The following is a 22,839-nucleotide window of genomic DNA, read 5'->3' as shown; positions in this document are numbered from 1 at the left end:
GAACGTTTGTATTTTTTCGGTTCTAATAAAACCCCATGTCATTCCAAGCATGTGTGTCAATTTGTACCTCTCTATCTACATTATTCCGTGATTTATTCATTTTTCAATTTTACACTGACTTTTTGATCACCCGGTACTTTAACTTGCCTTATACAGGACACCTCTCCTATAGGTCGTCAGGCGCATTTTTCTGATGTTTCGGTAGATGTTTGCAATATAGTTTCTGCAATGTGTAGCTGGAATCAGCCCAAACAAAGGGCGCGTATGACGCCAGTTGTTTTTTGCGCCCTTATGCAAAACAAAACAAAGAAAACAAAGCCCAAACAAATACTGCTCATCACATCTTTCATGCTACGCCCGGTGTCGATGAAAAGCGCCGACTTGTTACCGGTTACGAGCAAAATGATTTTAAAGCGGAATTTTAATTGCCCATTCCGTTGAGCGGTCTAAATTAGCCTAGTGCGATATTTGCTTTATCGATCTATGTTAACAGGGACAGTAAAACACGAAGAATAACCAGCGTTCCAGCCCGCGCCTACTGCTGCAGTCAGACAGCAGCGCTGTTCAGTTCGCTGCTGGAGTAATGGCTATTCTTTGTGTTTTACTGTCCTTGTTAACACATATCGATAGACCAAATATCGCACTAGGCTAATTCGGGACCGCTCTATAGAATCGGTACTTAAAAGTCCGCTTAAAAAACCATTTCGTTTGTAACGGCAAGGCAACGGCCTTGCCGCACTGGATGCACCGTTTCCCGTCAGATCACCGAAGTTAAGCGCTGTCGGGCGTAGCCGGCACTTGGATGGGTGACCATCCGGGCCGCCATGCGCGGTTGCCATTTTTCGGGGTGCACTCAGCCTCGTGATGCCAATTGAGGAGCTACTCGACCGAATAGTAGCTGCTCCGGTCAAAGAAAACCATCGTAACGACCGGGAGAGCGGTGTGCTGACCACACGCCCCTTTTATCTGCCTCCTCAGCTGAGGATGACACAGCGGTCGGATGGTCCCGATGGGCCACTTGTGGCCTGAAGACGGAGTGCTTGTAACGGGAAATAAACCGACGCTTTCCATCGGCACCGACCGTCGTATGACAGGCGTGATAAACAGTATTTCTTTGAGCTGGCTGCATCTACACAACACGAAAACGAAATTGCAAGGATCTGCCGGAACACCAGAGAAAATTCGCCTGATGCCTCTCAGGAGAGACACCCTGTACACTTCTCTTAGCACACGCCAAAGACGTTTGCCAATAACATACACACAATTACTTTATTACAAACCAGTGGTGATCAGGATATAGATCTGCTATTGTGTAACTGTCATGGTGACGTGCTTAACCTCAGGAGATTATGATTCCATTGTTTATATCACAGACTATATAATTTCATTTTTTAATTAAATTAGCTGTGTTAAGAGATTATCTAAACAAAGGAATGTGTTTCAAATGGTTCAAATGGCTCTGAGCACTATGGGACTTAACATCTTAGGTCATCAGTCCCCTAGAACTTCGAACTAGTTAAACCTAACTAACCTAAGGACATCACACACATCCATGCCCGAGGCAGGACTCGAACCTGTGACCGTAGCGGTCGCGCGGTTCCGGACTGCAGCGCCTAGAACCGCACGGCCACCACGGCCGGCCAAGGAATGTGTTTCAAAACTAGATATTTATAAGAATCCGTGTTCAACGATTTGGACGTAAGTACACCCATGTAAAATTATAGCCTCCTCATGTCATAACAGCTGTATCACCAAAACTGTCTATCACAGTTTTCCAGTGTGAATTACGTGTTCACACTTCTGGCCATATGAGGGTGTGTCAAGCAATGTCTAACATGATCGTTTTCGTGGTCCAGGTGTTATAGTGTGCAAGGCATAATGTTACGTCGGCGTACTGACCTCCAAATTCTTGAACCCGGTACACTCTGCAGTGAATGCATTTGTGACACTTTGCACCTTCAAAATGGTTCAAATGGCTCTGATCACTATGGCACTTAACATCTTAGGTCATCAGTCCCCTAGAACTTAGAACTACTTAAACCTAACTAACCTAAGGACAGCACACACATCCATTCCCAAGGCAGGATTCGAACCTGCGGCCGTAGCAGCAGCGCGGTTCCGGGCTGAAGCGCCTAGAACCGCTTGGCTACAACGGCCAGCTCTTTACACTTTCCCTATGTGTGTCTTTTCAAGGGTGCATTCGACCGTCATTTCATTTTTAGGATTTCGTGCCATCGTGTGCTAAGACCCCTTTTTCTCAGGAAAAGGCACAGCTATCAAGTTGAAATTTATGGCAAATACTAAAGTTTACGGTCCCTTGGCAGTATAAAAAATTTAAGAATCTAAGTCAGTGGAATCAAAAGATACGCCCTGCGCATGTGGAGGAGCTCTTGGAACGAGACAACAATCGGCGAATGGACTGACCTGACCGTACCAAGTATAGATGTTCAAGGTAGACAACACGTTTGCAGGATTAACTGGCTGTGACAAGAGAAGGGAAAGCTCAATCGCTAAGGCATTCACCAGAGACTTACTAGGAAGTGTGGGATATGTCAGGGTCGTTTCGTCTGACAATGAGAAATAGTTTGTTCCATGGAAATGGAAGTGAATGTTGCACAGCTAGAAAATAGAGGAAATACTGTATATACTGCAAAGTACCATCTGCAGGAAAACCCAGCAGAGAGAGTAATGCAAAAATTAGGGAAGCTCTGTCACATTTACTGCAACAAGCGGCAGGACACCTGGCACATTTTCGTTAAGGATGAGTTTCTACTGAATCATCTCACGCGACTCGATGAAGGTGGCACCGATCAGTCTTAACGAACAAGGAACCTGAAGACGGGATTAGGGAAGTGGCGGTGTTTCCGGTGCAGCAACCGGCTAGACACAAATAGTCGACAGAGGAGACAATCGCGAACATCAGGAAAGCGAGGTTACACAGACAGAGACGAAACGTCAAGAGTGGAAAGAAGTAATTCTTCTAAGTCGGCCAAAAGTTACTTGTGAGGAGTCACCATATGTCCTGCAAATTGGAAAATAAGTTGCGCAAACTGTTTTCTCTGTAAATTGGGCACTTTTTTTATAAGGAAAATAGTTTTCAGAAATGTGGCAGTCCTGCAAACGCTACGCACAAAAAACAACAGGCACGCACCGGATATCGAACATAAGACTTTCATTCAGTAGAGTTTATTTGTGCGTGGTAAGTGTAAGCTTTTGTTTGGATATACCTAACTTGTAATTTATGCTCCTAGCCCTTAAGCATTTAGATTCATTTGCCGTAACTAACATGTCGTAAAAGTTTATGGGCTGGAAATAGGCACACCTGCCCAGTATCCTTGTCAGTCTTTAGGCTTCAAAAATGGCTCTGAGCACTATGGGACTTAGCATCTGTGGTCATCAGACCCCTAGAACTTAGAACTACTTAAACCTAACTAATCTAAGGACATCACACACATCCATGCCCGAGGCAGGATTCGAACCTGCGACCGTAGCAGTCGCGCAGTTCCGGACTGAGCGCCTAGAACCGCTAGACCACCGCAGCCGGCCTTTAGGCTTCATTTGGTATTATGTAAATCTTATTACTCAGCTGCTTGTGTGTTAAAAATGCGGTTGTTTTTGTCGACCATGAAGCACATGGTACGGTAATCCTGTAATGCGAGAATATAATACTTGTTTTATGAAATGTTCTAGATAAGGTGCTAGACACCAGTTTTTTACGAGAGCATAGGGCGACCTTTATTTTTATTCGTGGTAGGGACTACGTTTTTTCTCCATACCAGTTTGAACTGTCATTATTGGCAGCAGGAACAATTTGTTTTTGCCTTCATTTCGCTACCTTGTACAAACCTTCCGCGCAAGCACATGTCTCACAAACATAATTACTAGGACGAAAAAAACAATAAAAGAGGGCCAAGGATAAAAATATAATTTTGAATATGTTATCTTTCGGAGGTAGCACGTCACATGATACAAATTTTGACGACAGACTAAAAATTTTTGCACGTAATAAAACACAACCGTGCAAACCATGTTGATCATGTTGAAAATTCCATTAAATAAATTAACTGTGGGGTTAAGCATTATAACGTTTACTTAAAATTTTACTGTTATACACACTTCCTGTTTTTAGAATCAAATACAATCAAATTTCTCATAGATTACCAACTGGTAACATAAAAGTCTGTATTTAAGTACTAATATGCTTATAAGAGTCTCTTTCCATATTTGCAGCAAATGTTAGAAGTGGTATGCACAAAGGGACATTTGAGAGAAATAGATGTCAGAGCAGGCAGAAGCCAGATTACAAGAAGGACAAGCTGCTGGGGACCGCACTGAATACCGAGATCATTATCAGCAAGTCGCGCTGTTAAAGCAGCTAACGACAAAACTGCAGCGACCTGTCTGTAGTAAACCGCCAGAGAGTCAATGAACTATATCAACAAGCAAAAATCACAGAATGGTCGGGACTGCCATGCCACAATCATTTTCGTAGATTACGTTGAGAAGGAGAAAATTTTAAATAATATGTTTCGTTTGTTTGTTATGATAAACAGCACGTTTTGAAGCAAATGTTAATAAAACTGAACAGTTTTGCACGCCTCGTTTCTAGAGGATTCTCCCTTTAAAAACGTTAAATTCAAAGCAATGCATCTATGGAAACATTCCATTTATTTGTGGTGTTCTCTGTTTTGTCAAAGACTAAAGTGAATTATACATTACTGGCCATTAAAATTGCTACACCACGAAGATGACGTGCTACAGATGCAAAATTTAACCGACAGGAAGATGATGCTGTGATATGCAAATGATTAGCTTTGCAGGGCATTCACACATGGTCGCCGCCGGTGGCGACACCTACAACGTGCTGACATGAGGAAAGTTTCCAACCGATTTCTCATACACAAACAGCAGTTGACCGGCGTTGCCTGGTGAAACGTTGTTCTGATGCCTCGTGTAAGGAGGAGAAATGCGCACCATCACGTTTCCGACTTTTATGAAGGACGGATTGTAGCCTATCGCGATTGCGGTTTATCGTATCACGACATTGCTGCTCGCGTTGGTCGAGATCCAATGACTGTTAACATAATATGGAATCGGTGGGTTCAGGAGGGTAATAGGAAACGCCGTGCTGGATCCCAACGACCTCGTATCACTAGCTGTCGAGATGACAGGAATCTTATCCGCATGGCTGTAACGGATCGTGCAGCCACGTCTCGATCCCTGAGTCAACAGATGGGGACGTTTGCAAGACAACAACCATCTGCACGAACAGTTCGATGACGTTTGCAGCAGCATGGACTATCAGCTCTGAGACCATGGCTGCGGTTACCTTTGACGCTGCATCACAGACAGGAGCACCTGCGATGGTGTACTCAACGACGAACCTGGGTGCACGAATGGCAAAACGTCATTTTCTCGGATGAATCCGTGTTCTGTTAACAGCATCATGATGGTCGCATCCGTGTTTGGCGACATCGCGGTGAACGCACATTGGAAGCGTGTATTCGTCATCGCCATACTGGTGTATCACCGTGCGTGATGGTATGGGGTGCCATTGGTTACACGTCTCCGTCACCTCTTGTTCGCACTGACGGCACTTTGAACAGTGGACGTTACATTTCAGATGTGTTGCGACCCCTAGCTTTACCCTTCACTCGATCCCTGCGAATCGCTACATTTCAGCAGGATAATGCACGACCGCATGTTGCATGTCCTGTATGGCCCTTTCTGGATACAGAAAATGTTCGACTGCTGCCCTGGCCAGCACATTCTCCAGATCTCTTACCAATTGAAAACGTCTGGTCAATGGTGGCCGAGCAACTGGCTCGTCACAATACGCCAGTCGCTACTCTTGATGAACTGTGGTATCGTGTTGAAGCTGCATGGGCAACTGTACCTGTACACGCCATCCAAGCTCTGTTTGACTCAATGCCCAGGCGTATCAAGGCCGTTATTACGGCCAGAGGTAGTTGTTGTGGGTACTGATTTCTCAGGATCTATGCACCCAAATTGCGTGAAAATGTAATCACATGTCAATTCTAGTGTAATATACACTCCTGGAAATTGAAATAAGAACACCGTGAATTCATTGTCCCAGGAAGGGGAAACTTTATTGACACATTCCTGGGGTCAGATACATCACATGATCACACTGACAGAACCACAGGCACATAGACACAGGCAACAGAGCATGCACAATGTCGGCACTAGTACAGTGTATATCCACCTTTCGCAGCAATGCAGGCTGCTATTCTCCCATGGAGACGATCGTAGAGATGCTGGATGTAGTCCTGTGGAACGGCTTGCCATGCCATTTCCACCTGGCGCCTCAGTTGGACCAGCGTTCGTGCTGGACGTGCAGACCGCGTGAGACGACGCTTCATCCAGTCCCAAACATGCTCAGTGGGGGACAGATCCGGAGATCTTGCTGGCCAGGGTAGCTGACTTACACCTTTTAGAGCACGTTGGGTGGCACGGGATACATGCGGACGTGCATTGTCCTGTTAGAACAGCAAGTTCCCTTGCCGGTCTAGGAATGGTAGAACGATGGGTTCGATGACGGTTTGGATGTACCGTGCACTATTCAGTGTCCCCTCGACGATCACCAGTGGTGTACGGCCAGTGTAGGAGATCGCTCCCCACACCATGATGCCGAGTGTTGGCCCTGTGTGCCTCGGTCGTATGCAGTCCTGATTGTGGCGCTCACCTGCACGGCGCCAAAGACGCATACGACCATCATTGGCACCAAGGCAGAAGCGACTCTTATCGCTGAAGACGACACGTCTCCATTCGTCCCTCCATTCACGCCTGTCGCGACACCACTGGAGGCGGGCTGCACGATGTTGGGGCGTGAGCGGAAGACGGCCTAACGGTGTGCGGGACCGTAGCCCAGCTTCATGGAGACGGTTGCGAATGGTCCTCGCCGATACCCCAGGAGCAACAGTGTCCCTAATTTGCTGGGAAGTGGCGGTGCGCTCCCCTACGGCACTGCGTAGGATCCTAAGGTCTTGGCGGGCATCCGTGCGTCGCTGCGGTCCGGTCCCAGGTCGACGGGCACGTGCACCTTCCGCCGACCACTGGCGACAACATCGATGTACTGTGGAGACCTCACGCCCCACGTGTTGAGCAATTCGGCGGTACGTCCACCCGGCCTCCCGCATGCCCACTATACGCCCTCGCTCATAGTCCGTCAACTGCACATACGGTTCACGTCCACGCTGTCGCGGCATGCTACCAGTGTTAAAGACTGCGATGGAGCTCCGTATGCCACGGCAAACTGGCTGACACTGACGGCGGCGCTGCACAAATGCTGCGCAGCTAGCGCCATTCGACGTCCAACACCGCGGTTCCTGGTGTGTCCGCTGTGCCGTGCGTGTGATCATTGCTTGTACAGTCCTCTCGCAGTGTCTGGAGCAAGTATGGTGGGTCTGACACACCGGTGTCAATGTGTTCTTTTTTCCATTTCCAGGAGTGTATTTGTCCAATGAATACCCGTTTATTATCTGTATTTCTTCTTGGTGTAGCAATTTTAATGGCCAGTAGTGTGTGATACCTAATGTTAAGTGCTAATGTAAAAAATTGTGCTCTTGGTGTAGGTCTTCTTTAGGGGACCAGTTTGTCATTAAAGAGCGATGAATGGCGTGAGAAGATTACGTTACTGTGTTAGAATCCGTCTGAGCTGACTTGGACACTCACAAAGTTAAATTTTTTAAATAAAACCATTTTCACTTGCCATTTTGCTAGCTTTTAGTTTTATTAAACAATTAATTTTTTGTGTACTTAGTCATAAGTTTTTTCTTGCACAGGCACTTTCCTCATTTTCACGATGTTAATTCTTTAAAAGCAAACCTTTTCGTTTGTTATTAGGCTGGGATATGATTTTTGCTAAGCAGTTGATTCCTTTTGGCAAACTTGTATATTTAGTTGTCTTTTCCTACACAAGCGCTTCTGTCATTTCATCCACAGTTAAAAAGTTAAACGTATTTTTTTATTTTGCCATTTTGGTTTTTTGTTTGGCTGGTTGATATGGGGGAAGGGGACCAAACAGAGAGGTCATCGGTCTCATCGGATCAGATAAGGATGGGGATGCCCTTTCAAAGGAACCATACCGGCATTTGCCTGAAGAAATTTAGGGAAATCACGGAAAACCTAAATCAGGATGGCCGGACGCGAGTTGGAACCGTCGTCCTCCCGAATGCGAGTCCAGTGTGCTCGGTTCTGCTGTTAGGCTGACATGTCATGTCAAGGTCATAATTGTTCAATGTGTCTTAGAATTATTATGTTTCTGTTATTTACATAAGCAGAAGACATGGCTTACAGAAATTTCCTGTCTTTTATGTTACTGAAAAAAAAATCACATCAACCATAACATGCCTTTCCAGTAGCAAGACTGTTAAGTTTCTGTTACAGTTGTAGTATCGGTCAATTTTTCGGCAATGCCCAAACCAAGTAACGAACGAATGTAGCTATACTAAAAAAAATTAGCATACATTTTTATTAATGGGCGAGGAGCTGATGTAACATGACTAATACAGATCGCTTCTTATTTCAGTTACATTTTATTTCATATACAAATTGGGCAGTGCTGACTTCTGGGTAGTGGCTGAAAGGTTCTCACAGGAAGTTGCGGTTTCCAGGACATCCGGCGTCTACTGTGGAGTTGTAGAAAGAAGGCTTTGCTCAAGCTGGGTGGCAATTCTTGGGTGGCCCCCAGCGCCTGTTCGGCACATTGTGAAGTCGTGGTTTCCCACAGTTAATCCCTGACGCACATCCGCAATGGAGTCTTAGCCCAAAGTGCCTACTTGAGATGTAGCAAGTGTCTGTTCAGCATGGACTTCAACAAGAACACTGTCTTTCTGTTCCCATGAAATATGAGAAATTTAGTACCTTCTCAAAGATATTTTCTGTTTGGGAAATCCTGTGTACTGCCTCCCTTTTCTAGACAGAGCATGCTTCTCAGCCAATACTAAAAGACCATTAAAAAGTGCCTTAGAGATTGTCTATGCCTATTGTATGCCATGTCAGGAAATGTCTGCACCGTTTCCCTGTATTTTCATGCTTCGAGGCACATTTTTATTCGTAATATTGGTTGCAAGTTGCTAATATCTCTCGAAAGAAAGTTAGGGTTGAGTTCAAAGATGTTGGCATTTCGATACTTGTTTCCTGGAAATTGTTCCATTCCGACTATCATACGCTCCCTGGCCTTTGTCCAGTGCTGATGGTGGAATCTGAAGATGTAAATGCTACTTTTTGCTCTAGAATGAGGAGTTAGTTTCATATTTGAGTTTGTACGCTGAGCATCTCGCAGTTTAACTTATTATTTGTATATCTAGGAAGTGAAGTGCACTGGGTCAGTTCTCTCGTTTATGAAAATGTGTATTCTGCTGATGGAGAACTCTGATTTTGTGCTTCTTTCAGTCTTCCTAATTATGCCAATCAAGGTCTCGCACAATTAATTTCAGTATTTTTTTGTTTTTCACAAAACACATTGCAGTAAGACTCCACGTTGATTTTGAATTTGAATAACAGTAGTAAATCTGAAATCGGTTTCTCCTTTGGTTAGGCGACCATTTCTTATGAATATATTCAGAAGTACACTAACGTGTTGTTTTGGCGTGATTGTGTTTCTGTTGTGTGTACTGATCAAATTATTTATGGAATCTGAAATGGTTGAAATGTACATCTAGTGTCCATTTAGCCAAATACTGGCAAGCAACCACTACATGTTGACTATCAGAGACCATTTTTTGCATTACCATTCCGAATCTGTAAGCATGTATAGTAGCGCAAGCTATACTAAATGACTGGCTTTTGAAGTTTGGCCCCTCCGACGCAATAATTACGAGCAGGGCACCGACATCATGCCAGAGCTAATGCAACAACTGTGTCACCTGTTACAAATCCAGAAACTAATAACTAGTCCTTTGCACCCATAAGCTAAAGCATTAAGATTCTTTCTTCAGGATTGTAAACAGGTCACAACCTGGAGACTGAACGTCTTGTAGGGGAGAGGAGTATAGCACCGCAGCCTATCCCAGGTAACAAATAGCTTCTGCATCGATTCAGGAGTACGAAATCATAAGGGGGGAAATGACTGTCAGCTCAATAGCTACGTTCCATGCCACAAGACCACATATTCAGTATGCACAAGACCACATATTCTGTATGCTAACAATGCGCAAGATACCAGCCAGCATCCCTGAAAGCCAAAGTTGTGACACCTTACACCACCAATATGTCTTCTGAAGGAGCTGAACAAACAGAAAACCCAGTGAATGGAGTCGTAGTTTCCCAGCGGTGATGGCCAGCTGCTCCCGGCTAAGTACCTGGGTGTTAAAATTACGAAAAACTTCAATTGGAAAGACCACATATATAATATTGTGGGGAAGGCGAGCCAAAGGTTTCATTTCATTGGCAGGACACTTAGAAGATGCAACAAGTCCACTAAAGAGACAGCTTACACTACACTCGTTCGTCCTCTGTTAGGATATTGCTGCGCGGTGTGGGATCCTTACCAGGTGGGATTGACGGAGGACATCGAAAGGATGCAAAAAAGGGCAGCTCGTTTTGTATTATCACGTAATAGGGGAGAGAGTGTGGCAGATATGACACGCGAGTTGGGATGGAAGTCATTAAAGCAAAGACGTTTTTCGTCGCGGCGAGATCTATTTTGTTGAGCCCAACCTACATAGGTAGGAATGATCATCAAAATAAAATAAGAGAAATCAGAGCTCGAACAGAAAGGTTTAGGTGTTCGTTTTTCCCGCGCGCTGTTCGGGAGTGGAATGGTAGAGAGATAGTATGATTGTGGTTCGATGAACCCTCTGCCAAGCATTTACATGTGAATTGCAGAGTAATCTTTTGTAGATGTAGACTGTTGCGACTTACAGACCAGGATCGATGTCACTGGGGAAAATCTAGCCAGCCCAGCTCACATACACTCCTGGAAATTGAAATAAGAACACCGTGAATTCATTGTCCCAGGAAGGGGAAACTTTATTGACACATTCCTGGGGTCAGATACATCACATGATCACACTGACAGAACCACAGGCACATAGACACAGGCAACAGAGCATGCACAATGTCGGCACTAGTACAGTGTATATCCACCTTTCGCAGCAATGCAGGCTGCTATTCTCCCATGGAGACGATCGTAGAGATGCTGGATGTAGTCCTGTGGAACGGCTTGCCATGCCATTTCCACCTGGCGCCTCAGTTGGACCAGCGTTCGTGCTGGACGTGCAGACCGCGTGAGACGACGCTTCATCCAGTCCCAAACATGCTCAATGGGGGACAGATCCGGAGATCTTGCTGGCCAGGGTAGTTGACTTACACCTTCTAGAGCACGTTGGGTGGCACGGGATACATTCGGACGTGCATTGTCCTGTTGGAACAGCAAGTTCCCTTGCCGGTCTAGGAATGGTAGAACGATGGGTTCGATGACGGTTTGGATGTACCGTGCACTATTCAGTGTCCCCTCGACGATCACCAGTGGTGTACGGCCAGTGTAGGAGATCGCTCCCCACACCATGATGCCGGGTGTTGGCCCTGTGTGCCTCGGTCGTATGCAGTCCTGATTGTGGCGCTCACCTGCACGGCGCCAAACACGCATACGACCATCATTGGCACCAAGGCAGAAGCGACTCTCATCGCTGAAGACGACACGTCTCCATTCGTCCCTCCATTCACGCCTGTCGCGACACCACTGGAGGCGGGCTGCACGATGTTGGGGCGTGAGCGGAAGACGGCCTAACGGTGTGCGGGACCGTAGCCCAGCTTCATGGAGACGGTTGCGAATGGTCCTCGCCGATACCCCAGGAGCAACAGTGTCCCTAATTTGCTGGGAAGTGGCGGTGCGGTCCCCTACGGCACTGCGTAGGATCCTACGGTCTTGGCGTGCATCCGTGCGTCGCTGCGGTCCGGTCCCAGGTCGACGGGCACGTGCACCTTCCGCCGACCACTGGCGACAACATCGATGTACTGTGGAGACCTCACGCCCCACGTGTTGAGCAATTCGGCGGTACGTCCACCCGGCCTCCCGCATGCCCACTATACGCCCTCGCTCAAAGTCCGTCAACTGCACATACGGTTCACGTCCACGCTGTCGCGGCATGCTACCAGTGTTAAAGACTGCGATGGAGCTCCGTATGCCACGCCAAACTGGCTGACACTGACGGCGGCGGTGCACAAATGCTGCGCAACTAGCGCCATTCGACGGTCAACACCGCGGTTCCTGGTGTGTCCGCTGTGCCGTGCGTGTGATCATTGCTTGTACAGCCCTCTCGCAGTGTCCGGAGCAAGTATGGTGGGTCTGACACACCGGTGTCAATGTGTTCTTTTTTCCATTTCCAGGAGTGTATATACCACTTAAATGCGACCTTCAGTATCAGACGTGTTTAGCTGCACACACTATGCCCAGCTACGCAGTCTATACCAGCCAATACTGACGAGACGAAGTCGACTTGCAGTCAAAGGTGAAGCAGCCAGCCACAACCATCCGACTTTGCTGTCAATAGCAGCAGGCCTCGGCCTGAGCTAAGTCTGTCCGCAGTCAACTTGACACATTTGCAGCAAGGAGTCCCCACCAAGTCTCACACGTGCTGATGGCTATTTTCCCAGTGAGCTGTGGATCTGAGCCTGGGCCATATAGCTGCCCAGCCATCACTATGTTCACTGTCCCGTGCAAACCTACATTGTTGCTGTTCAATGCCCAGGGCAGAGACACGCCTTCATCACCAGCCGTTCCAGAGAGTAGGGTCTGACCCTGCTTTCCCGGGTCAGTCTTCCGCCAGTGCTTTGGAAGCAGGCCAGCAGCCATTACTGCCTCTGCTGCCCGATCCACCCACCACTGGAGGGACCACGAACTGGCACCCTACAGCAGCCAGTTGAACGAAGATCTACGGTTTAACAATAACCCAGAATGACGATGCTACCTGGCATTTTTCTCGCATATTAATCATTTCCAGGAGCGAAAAAAGTGATAGGTGGCAGAAAAAAATCACAAGACCGACTGAGAATACCGAACCTTTTGATGCATAAGCTGATACTTACCCATACATACTGTAAGCCTTTTAACACAGCATTTACATCAGTCCATCCAAATCTTTACAGTGCCTGTCTATGGCAAATGTGAAGTTACGCAACATGAAACAAGCATTGGAAGACTATGAATGTCTATCACATCATAACCAGTTTTGGACGTGGCACATGTCAAATGTCCCTACTCACCTTGTGTAGATGACTGGAGAGCTAAAATCAACAGCAGTTAAGCGACTTTTCGTCAGCGTAAAGGCATTGACGCCTACATCAGCCTCTCCACTCAACAGCAACGCTATCATCCCATCCCACGTCCCATTTTCGTCCATTGTCCCCCAGGCGTTATCAGGAGGTCGTTTAAATCTGCTCCTGAAATTAAACAAAGGCGAAGTTTCGTTAGTTCTAATCCCCTATCAATTATTTATGTAGTCCTTAAATTATTTACTATGAAAAAAGTTGGCAGCTTGAAAAATAAAAATACGTAGTATGAATAACAATTTTTTAGAGTAAAAAATATTTCAAATTCGTAAATACCGTTCACATACAAGGGAGTCTTTCACACCCAATGGCTGCGCGGGGTAGCCGTGCGGTCTAGGCCCTAGGGCGTCTTGCCGCTGTTCGCGCGGCTCTCCCCATCGGAGGTTCGAGTGTGTGTGTGTGTGTGTGTGTGTGTGTGTGTGTGTGTGTGTTGTCCTCAGCGTAAGTTAGTTTAAGTAGTGTGTAAGCCTAGGGACTGATGACCTCAGAAGATTGGTCCCATAGAACTTACCACAACTTCCAGTTTTCCACACCCAATGAACCCAAAACGGAGATCACAGACTTTACGGTTGCGGTAATCGAGGACCAACACAAAAGTAAAGGCAACAACTGCAGTAAGAAGATATAATTTCGTTTATTCCTCACAGATGTGTACAGTACACCCTTGCGCTAGACTGAATACTTTCGATGGTACGCAGCTCTCATTTTATGCTAAATTATCGCGACAAATTAATTCCTTACGAGGGCATTGTGAATCTTTCTCAGCCTGGCTGGGGAACACTGTTTGTTTAGGTAAACATGCATCTGTTTTTGGTTACAACAGAGGTCAATACACTTTGCCCAACGTTTTTCCAGTGAGCATATTCCACCAAAGAAGTGCGGTTTCGAGACGTCTAGCAAATACCCACCACAGCTACCAAACATCTTCGTTGGGCTATAAACGTTTTTCAGCTAATAATTTGTTAACACTTTTTCAGCCATTTGAACTAAACACACTCAGCACTAATTATTTCACGGCCGTCCAAACAAAAGTGTTCCGCAGATCAAGCTGACACTTAAACCTTGTTATTGGGCAAGGTGGTGGTCACTTTTTCCAGAAAGTGTATAGCCAGTGAATACTGAGATCAGAAAGGAAAACTGCTTACTAATTACGTTCCAAAGTGTGTAGTAATAAACGTTGCAGAGCCGCTGGTTTGGCACAGATGCGGAAGAGACAGAGAATGAAAATCATTTCTCGTGACTAATACAGTGCATCTGTGTCCCTACGGTTCTGCTTTAGTTGCCGCCGGGATGTAACTGCAGTCGTGTCGTACGTACGGAAAGCTTCACAGAACACCAGCCGGCCAGAGTGGCCTAGCGGTTCTAGGCACTACAGTCTGGAACGGCGCGACCGCTACGGTCGCAGGTTCCAATCCTGCCTCGGGCATGGACGTGTGTAATGTCCTTAGGTTAGTTAGGTTTAAGTAGTTCTAAGTCCTAGGGGACTGATGACCTCAGAAGTTAAGTCCCATAGTCCTCAGAGCCATTTGAACAATAAACGTAAACTAAAACTAAAAAACGTGGTCTTTTTTTTTTATTTGTAACCTATAAGGCACGTTCTTCCGCTACCAGACCAACACCTTTTCACCTTGCCATCCATCACAATGAGCAAATACCGATATGTTCCTTCAATGACACCAAGACTGTTTCCTCCTCCCCCCGTCCCTCCCCCCATTCACTCCTTCTCCGCTTTTTTAAATTCAACTTAATGCTTCGTCTCTGATGACACGAATTTCGACAGGAACTTTCCCTGGACAATCTGAGCGCTGCACAAGATTCAAACTGAACTAGCTTTTGTATTCGAAGTGCGTAAGATTGTTTTTCATATAGCTATACGTTGTATAGCTGTTGTGAACAGTGCTTTACATGTTATATTTACCTTGACGTTCAGTAGAATCGCTTTTGGAATAACAGATAACATATTTGGTTATACTTTGCTACACGTGACTATCTTAGAAATTATTTGTGTCAGTAACTATATATTCATGTCTTACTGTTGTCAATCCTAACTGAAAAATCAAAAACTTTTAACACAGCCAACTGGGGCAATTTGACGAGCTCGTCATTTATTGAGCTCCACTTATTTCGGACCACCTACAATCATGCATTTAATGGATCCAGACAACGTGAGATCGAACCGTATGATCCCCTTGTGTTGAATGAATATCATTTTGCTATGGCGAAAACCATAAATCGAGTTCTTGCTACGGGTAATGCCGAAACCATGAATACCCCTGATCAAGCTGCAGTACTTAAAAAGTTAATGCACAGAAGCCCCTAATTAATCTCCTGAGGAATAACAGGTTGAGAATATTTAATAATTAGGGCCTTCAGAACTACTGCTCCCATTAAGCTAAACCGGTGACGAAATATTTTACATATTATACCTCTGGCGACTGTGAAAAAACGAAAACGTCACAATGTGCAAAGTGCAAGTGTTTTATTTCTCTCACTTATAAAACTGATGTTGACTGGTAAGAATAGGCATAAGAACAAGCAATGAAATATTCCAAACAAAGCGTAGTGCAGTGTCCTACATCTGATGCGGTTTGCGGTGACCCTCCACCAGAAGAATGGCTAAAGTGTAGCAAACGCCACACATGGTGGGGTGAGGACTGCTCAAACAGTGAAGGTGGAAAATTTGTATTTGATTTTTGTTAAATTGATCTAGAATTATATTAATTTTCGACGCAATAATCTTTTCATTAAATACTATTCAATAAGAAATAACACAGCAATGTTTAATTAATGTTTAATTAACGCCTTGTCATATACCTCCTAAGTATAAAAAGCGTTAAACTTTTATCGGTATTGTCATCTTTCCCCATGTTCAAAGTCATATTACCCCAGTACACAGCAAGATTTTGCATTAACTATTAAAACTGGCAAAATAGTTGCGATTGTATTGGAGACAACACGGTATCGAGTGTAGACTCCTGATGAGAACTAGCCCACGTGCGCTAATAACAAAGATCCCACAGTAAATGATCCAAGGAAATCAAATACTCTGTTGGCAGTGGTGGGGCCTAAGGATAGCGGTAATGTGCCGCCGAAACTAGTCGTGTGATAGAATAAAGACATTCTCAAGATAGAGCTTTCCCATATGTATCATCAGCTGAAAACCCTAGTCCATGCAATAAGATGGACACCCACAAATTTAATATAAAAATCTTCACAACTAGGTGCAATACGATAAAAGATCATTGACATGCAAAGAAACACAAGCTATAATGAGCAGTCAAGTGAAAACGAGACAGATCGAAAAAAGTGAACTGATCACTATTTCAAAAGTAGTCATCACAACTATTAATACATTTATCCCACTGGAAAAATGTTTGCGGTTGCGTACGGAAGGCATTTTTCATGAAGGCTGCCGCAAAGTCAGAGCTTCGCCCAAAGACTCAGCAAATCTACAGACATCAACCTTCGTATGTAAGACTGCAGTGAGGACAATACGATGATGTAGCACGACACTACTAAACTTTACGACATGTCAGTATCTTATCAGACTGTGTAAGCATTCAAGATTATTTCTATCAGAAACATTACTCTCATTGTGTATAACTCAGCAGCACTGAAGGACATAAAACACTTCAAACTTGCATACACTGGGGTGGCAAAGGTCATTGGATACCTCCTAATATCGTGCGAGACCTCCTTTTGCTCGGCATAGTGCAGCAACACGACGTGGCATAGATTCAAAAAGTCGTTGGAATTCCCCTGCAAAAATACTGAATCCTATTGCCTCTATAACCACCCACTATTGCGAAAGAGTTGCCGGTGCATGGTTTTGTGCACAAATTGACATGTCGATTACGTCCCATAAATGTCGATAGGATTTGTGTCGGACAATATGAGTGTCCAAGTCATTCACTATAATTGTCCAGAATGTTCTTCAAACCAGTCTCAAACACTAGTGGCCCAGTGACATGTAATTCATAAAAATTCCGTCGCTATTTGCGAACATGAATGGCAGAAAATGGTCTACTCCAGTCAATGATCGGTTCAGTTGGATCAGAGGACCCTCTCCGTTCCGTGTAAACACAGCCCACACCATTATGGAGCCACCACCAGCTTGCACAGTGCCTTGTTGACAACCCGGGTTCATGGCTACGTGGGGTATGCGCCACACTCGAATTCTGCTATCAGCTCTTACCAACTGAAATCGGGACTCATATGACCAGGCCACAGTTTTCCAGACGTCTAGGGTCCAATCGGTATTATCAGGAGCCCAGGAAAGGCGCTGCTAGCGTAGATTGATCTCTGCGGTTATTTCACGCAGTGTTGCTTGTTTGTTAGCACTGACAGCTCTACGCAAGCACCGCTTTCTCGGTCGTTAAGTGAAGGCGGTCGGCCACTGCGTTGTCCCTGGTGAGAGATAACGCCTGAAATTTGGTATTCTTGCCACACTCTTTACACTGTGGATCTCGGCATACTGAACTGCCTAATGATTTCCTAAATGGAATTTCCCATGCGTCTAGCTTCAACTACCAATCCGCGTTCAAAGCCTGTTAATTCCCGTCGTACGGTCATAATCACGTCGTAAACCTTTCCACATGAAACACCTAAATACAAACAGCTCCGCCAAAACACTGCCCTTTTATAGCTTGTGTATGCGATACTACCCCTATCTCTCTGAGTGTGTGTGTGTGTGTGTGTGTGTGTGTGTGTGTCGCTGTCCCATGACTTGTCACCTCAGTGTGTATATATCTCCATTATAGTGTACCTATTGTAAATAAGCTTCTTAATGTGTTATTTTTTTGTAGGTGTCTGGTTGTATTTATTGTCCTCCTCAGCTACCGATACATCACCTTGACACAGCGTTATATCTTGTAACTATTAATCCTGAAAGAACCTCTGTTTTACTATTACACATGTCAAAAAAATGTCAACCTCCACAAAAACATTTCCAGTGTTCAAAAAATGTTCAAATGTGTGTGAAATCTTATGGGACTTAACTGCTAAGGTCATCAGTCCCTAAGCTTACACACTACTTAACCTAAATTATCGTAAGGACAAACACACACACCCATACCCGAGGGAGGACTCGAACCTCCGCCGGGACCAGCCGCGCAGTCCATGACTGTAGCGCCCAAGACCGCTCGGCTAATGCCGCGTGGCATTTCCAGTGTTAATGTACCCACACGTCATCGTGGATCTCGAATCTACAAGCCTAATTTTCTGGTTGAACTGAAGAATCTACAGTAGTGATCACATTTTGATTTACTTACACAGGTTCACAAACACCATCAGAGCAGCAATACACCGAGCGTGTGTACGTCGTCTACATCCCATGTCCGTCGATGCTCCGATGACTGTTGTGAAGCTGTTTAAATGGGAGCAACAGTGCAAATTCTTGAGTTTATTTAGATATCAAGGTCACCGGTCCCTCCACAGTTCTAATTGATCTCATTTCACGCTCATTTTCAGCGGGTGCAGGAAGCCAGATCAGTTGAGAAATATATTATGCATGAAACCAACATTGCTCTTCGTGTGGTTACGGGGAGTTCGTTACTGAATAATTTTAGCGTCCCGTGGATAGCAAGATCATTATCAGCAAATGTCGACTCGTCCATTTAATGAGCCTACTTTTCTTATTTATTTTGTAATCTGTCGTGTTAAGTATTGCAGCGGGATCCAAGAAAAGATGAAGGTTACCACGCCTCGTGAAAAATAAATTTCAGCAAGTAATAGGTCCTTCGAGGACGTCCATACAATCTAAGCTCAGTAGGTGACGAAATTATTAAGCGTCACATCACTACACCTGCTTTTTCTTATCTAGGTGCTAACATTGTAGCCTCTATATTGCGAAGACATGGTGGACAGTTACTTCTCTCATCAACCTCTATTTAGGAAACAAATGGAAGGGAAAGCAGATTAGTTTCGTATTTGTAGATACCTGTTGTAATAACAAAATGACCTAATTCTAGTAGTTGTTAGGAGAAAATGTAAACATTTAAAATAACCTACGGAAATCAATTGCCTGTAAAAGCTTCTATGAAGCAACGAGGGGTTCTTAGACACAGTATTATTATTTTTTAAGAAATCTACAATTTAATACTTATTTGATTCTCGCTAATGATACAGATATAAATTGTTCTCATTACACCCTCAAACTGGCTATAACAATAAATAACTACTGCGAAATGTTTCCTATATTAGAGACATACTCGTATTCATGGGTATATGAATATTTTTCAATATTCCGATTTTTCTCAGATGGTCTTATCGAAGTCATACATCGGGAAATATACGTAAAAGATATATTCGATTATGGGGTATTATTTTCCACCTCAAACTTTCATTTTAATATGAGTGCGAAATATATAATTTACGGTCTGTTATGACGTATGAGGAACTATTTGGGTTGAAAAATCTACAATCAGAAAAACGCGTCCAAAAAGAAGCGTTCTTGAATATTCTTTAAATAGTTTCATGTTGCTATAAAGCTATATGGTAGTCTACCGTGTTTTTGACATTGATCCAACTGTTCTGTTTCATTATAATATGACCTTGAGCAATATGAAACCAACAATTATCTAGGAGTTAATAAATAACGTGTAAAAACGAAATGTTTATGTATATAGTCAATGGAAAGGAGTCTAAAGTAAAGATACTGACAACGTTAAGTTAATCCAATTTCGTACTCACTTGAAATTTAGTGTTTTCTCGAGGTGGGTCCAAACAATGCCAAAGAAACCACCAATGCCATTCTCGTTCAGCGTTAACATTGGAGAATACTAGAGAAAGACACGAACACAAAGACTGAGATCAACAGTTTGTTTCTTTAAGTTAGAAAAGCAGCAGAAATTTTGTTAAAACCTAAAAATTATTTAAAGACCAACACATTAAACATTTATAAAGTATTATGTGAATTAAAATGAAAGAGTTTTTCATGAAGAAGTAATTTTGCAACTTATTCCCTCTAGTTTTTGTAAATTACAGACTAGCTCAGAAACGTTGATGTTCTGTCTGCTTTCTGGTGTCCAGATACGCCGACGATTCAATTTTTGTGCAGAATATTTCGTCGACAGTCTTCATCGAATGCTGCGGGCTATAATAGTTTGATACCTCTCTGCCAGGACTCTAAAAAAAAACCTCAGAATTCACAATTTTTATTCTGATGAACACTTCTTACAAGCTATAACAGGGCGCCGGATCGGGATTCGACCTCAGACTCCTGCCCTGCACTTTCGGATAACGCCTCATATATCGACTCCGAGATTCAGTTCGTCGCATGCTTATCCCCATAACCTTAAAACACCACTCGTCTGTTTGGTCTGCTCTCATGATATCTACATCAGATTCCACCAGGCGGCTTCCTCTTTCGTTTCTTACCCCAAATCCATATTCACCTACTATGTTTCCTTCTCTCCCTTTTCCTACTGACGAATTCCAGTCACCCATGACTATTAAATTTTCATCTCCCTTCACTATCTGAATAATTTCTTTTATCTCATCATACATTTCATCAATCTCTTCATCTGCGGAGATAGTTGGCATATAAACTTGTACTACTGTGGTAGGCGTGCGCTTCGTATCTATCTTGGCCACAATAATGCGTTCACTATGCTGTTTGTAGTAGCTTACCCGCATTCCTATTTTCCTATTCATTATTAAACCTACTCCTGCATCACCCCTATTTGATTTTGTATTTATAATCCTGTACTCACCTGATCAGAAGTCTTGTACCTCCTGCCACCGAACTTCACTAATTCCGACTATGTCTAACTTTAACCTATTCATTTCCCTTTTTAAATTTTCTAACCTACCTGCCCGATTAAGGGATCTGACATTCCACGCTCCGATCCGTAGAACGCCAGTTTTCTTTCTTCTGATAACAACGTCCTCCTGAGTAGTCCCCACCCGCAGATCCGAATGGGGGACTATTTTAGCTCCGGAATATTTCACCCAAGAGGACGCCATCTTCATTTAACCATACAGTAAAGCTGCATGCCCTCGGGAAAAATTACGGCTGTAGTTTCCCCTTGCTTTCAGCCGTTCGCAGTACCAGCACAGCAGGGCCGGTTTGGTTAGTGTTAAAAGGCCAGATCAGTCAATCATCCAGACTGTTGCCCCTGCAACTACTGAAAAGGCTGCTGCCCCTCTTCGGGAACCACACGTTTGTCTGGCCTCTCAACAGATAACCACAGATACCCCGCCTTTGTGGTTGCACCTACGGCACGGCTATGTTTCGCTGAGGCACGCAAGCCTCCCCACCAACGGCAAGGTCCGTGGTTCATGGGGGGTGAGGGGTCTCTGTCACTATGGTTAATTGTTTGGGGGGAATTGTCCCTCAGAATTTTGCAAATACGACTGTGAGATTGGAAGTAATGGTAAGGAACTACAGGGAAGCTAAAGTTTCGAGCTGGGCTGCGAGGCGAACCGGGATAACGCAGTTGGTATTTCACTACACGTGGCAGGGGTCATGGCCCGAGTCCAGTTCCGCTACAAACTGCAATTTTTCTCCTTCTGTGTTTGTCGTAGTATGTGATCCACAAAGCAGTGGAGGCAACAGGGAGTCATGTTAACACACAACAATTCATCACTCACCCACAAGTCACGGAGACTGATCGGCGCAATGTCGTAGACTTGCACATACTGTTCAACAGACTTCCAGGTGTTCTTGATAGGGTGGCGAGTAAGTCATTTCCGGGTGCGGGATTGCATCTTTATGTGGAATATTCATTGGACCATTCTAGCACAGCTCGAAAGAGATGTAGCGGTAAATTGTGGTGCTTATAATACATCTCACCTGCGTGGAGCTCCAGGTGAACAAACCCTGTGAAAGCCCTGAGAGACCAACTAAGGATTCCATTTCCACTCATGAATTCTAGGGTAACCCATGAATTACATCCTTGTGTCATGAAAGATCCATTGCCTCCTGATTTTTGCCAATGAACTCATACCTCGTCGTAGCGATATAGCCTCCAAAAGTCCGAATGTCTGCTTCACTGACATTGTTCCTGATATGACTACTTATTTGTTTTCGTCCATCAATGATCTTGGACGTAATCTGCTGGACTGAGCCTCAACCACTTGCTGTTACAACCCAAGCTAGTCGACGGCGCCACCTATAGTCCTAAGTTTGTGGCCGCAGCACTTTTATCTGCGTTCAGCCTGAATCGAGGTGTGCATTGTAAAACTCTTGTCATGATGGTCTGTGCAAAGCCCAGCTCATACACGACTTTAATGCCTGAGTGCACTGTATGTCCATCGGCTGCGGCGGTCTCGCTGATCTAGGCGCGCAGTCCGGAACCGTGCGACTGCTACGGTCGCAGGTTCGAATCCTGCCTCGGGCATGGATGTGTGTGATGTCCTTAGGTTAGTTAGGTTTAAGTAGTTCTAAGTTCTAGGGGACTTATGACCACAGCAGTTGTGTCCCATAGTGCTCAGAGCCATTTGAACCATTTTTTGAACCACTGTATGTCCGTCTCAGATGACTTTCCTGCTGTCAAATGCGCTGGAAACTCATGTCTTGTCCATCTTGTGCACACAAGACCA

General features: G+C 44.7%; 1 protein-coding gene across 1 annotated transcript in view; it reads right to left on the bottom strand.

Annotated features, from left to right (window-relative positions):
• The window catches only part of LOC126249174 (probable glutamate receptor), a 244,640-nt gene that overhangs the window by 105,269 nt on the left and 116,532 nt on the right, over window positions 1-22,839 (bottom strand). The window contains exons 4-5 of the mRNA XM_049950830.1: window positions 19,987-20,075; window positions 13,231-13,407 (exon numbers count right to left, since the gene is read on the bottom strand). Coding sequence (XP_049806787.1) covers window positions 13,231-13,407; window positions 19,987-20,075 — 266 coding nt within the window. The remainder of the gene's footprint in view (window positions 1-13,230; window positions 13,408-19,986; window positions 20,076-22,839) is intronic.

The sequence above is a fragment of the Schistocerca nitens genome, chromosome 3 (assembly GCF_023898315.1).
Source record: "Schistocerca nitens isolate TAMUIC-IGC-003100 chromosome 3, iqSchNite1.1, whole genome shotgun sequence".
In the NCBI taxonomy this organism is placed as follows: Eukaryota; Metazoa; Arthropoda; class Insecta; order Orthoptera; family Acrididae; genus Schistocerca; species Schistocerca nitens.
Note: the sequence above shows the minus strand (reverse complement) of the source record. Positions and strands in the feature narration are given on the sequence as shown.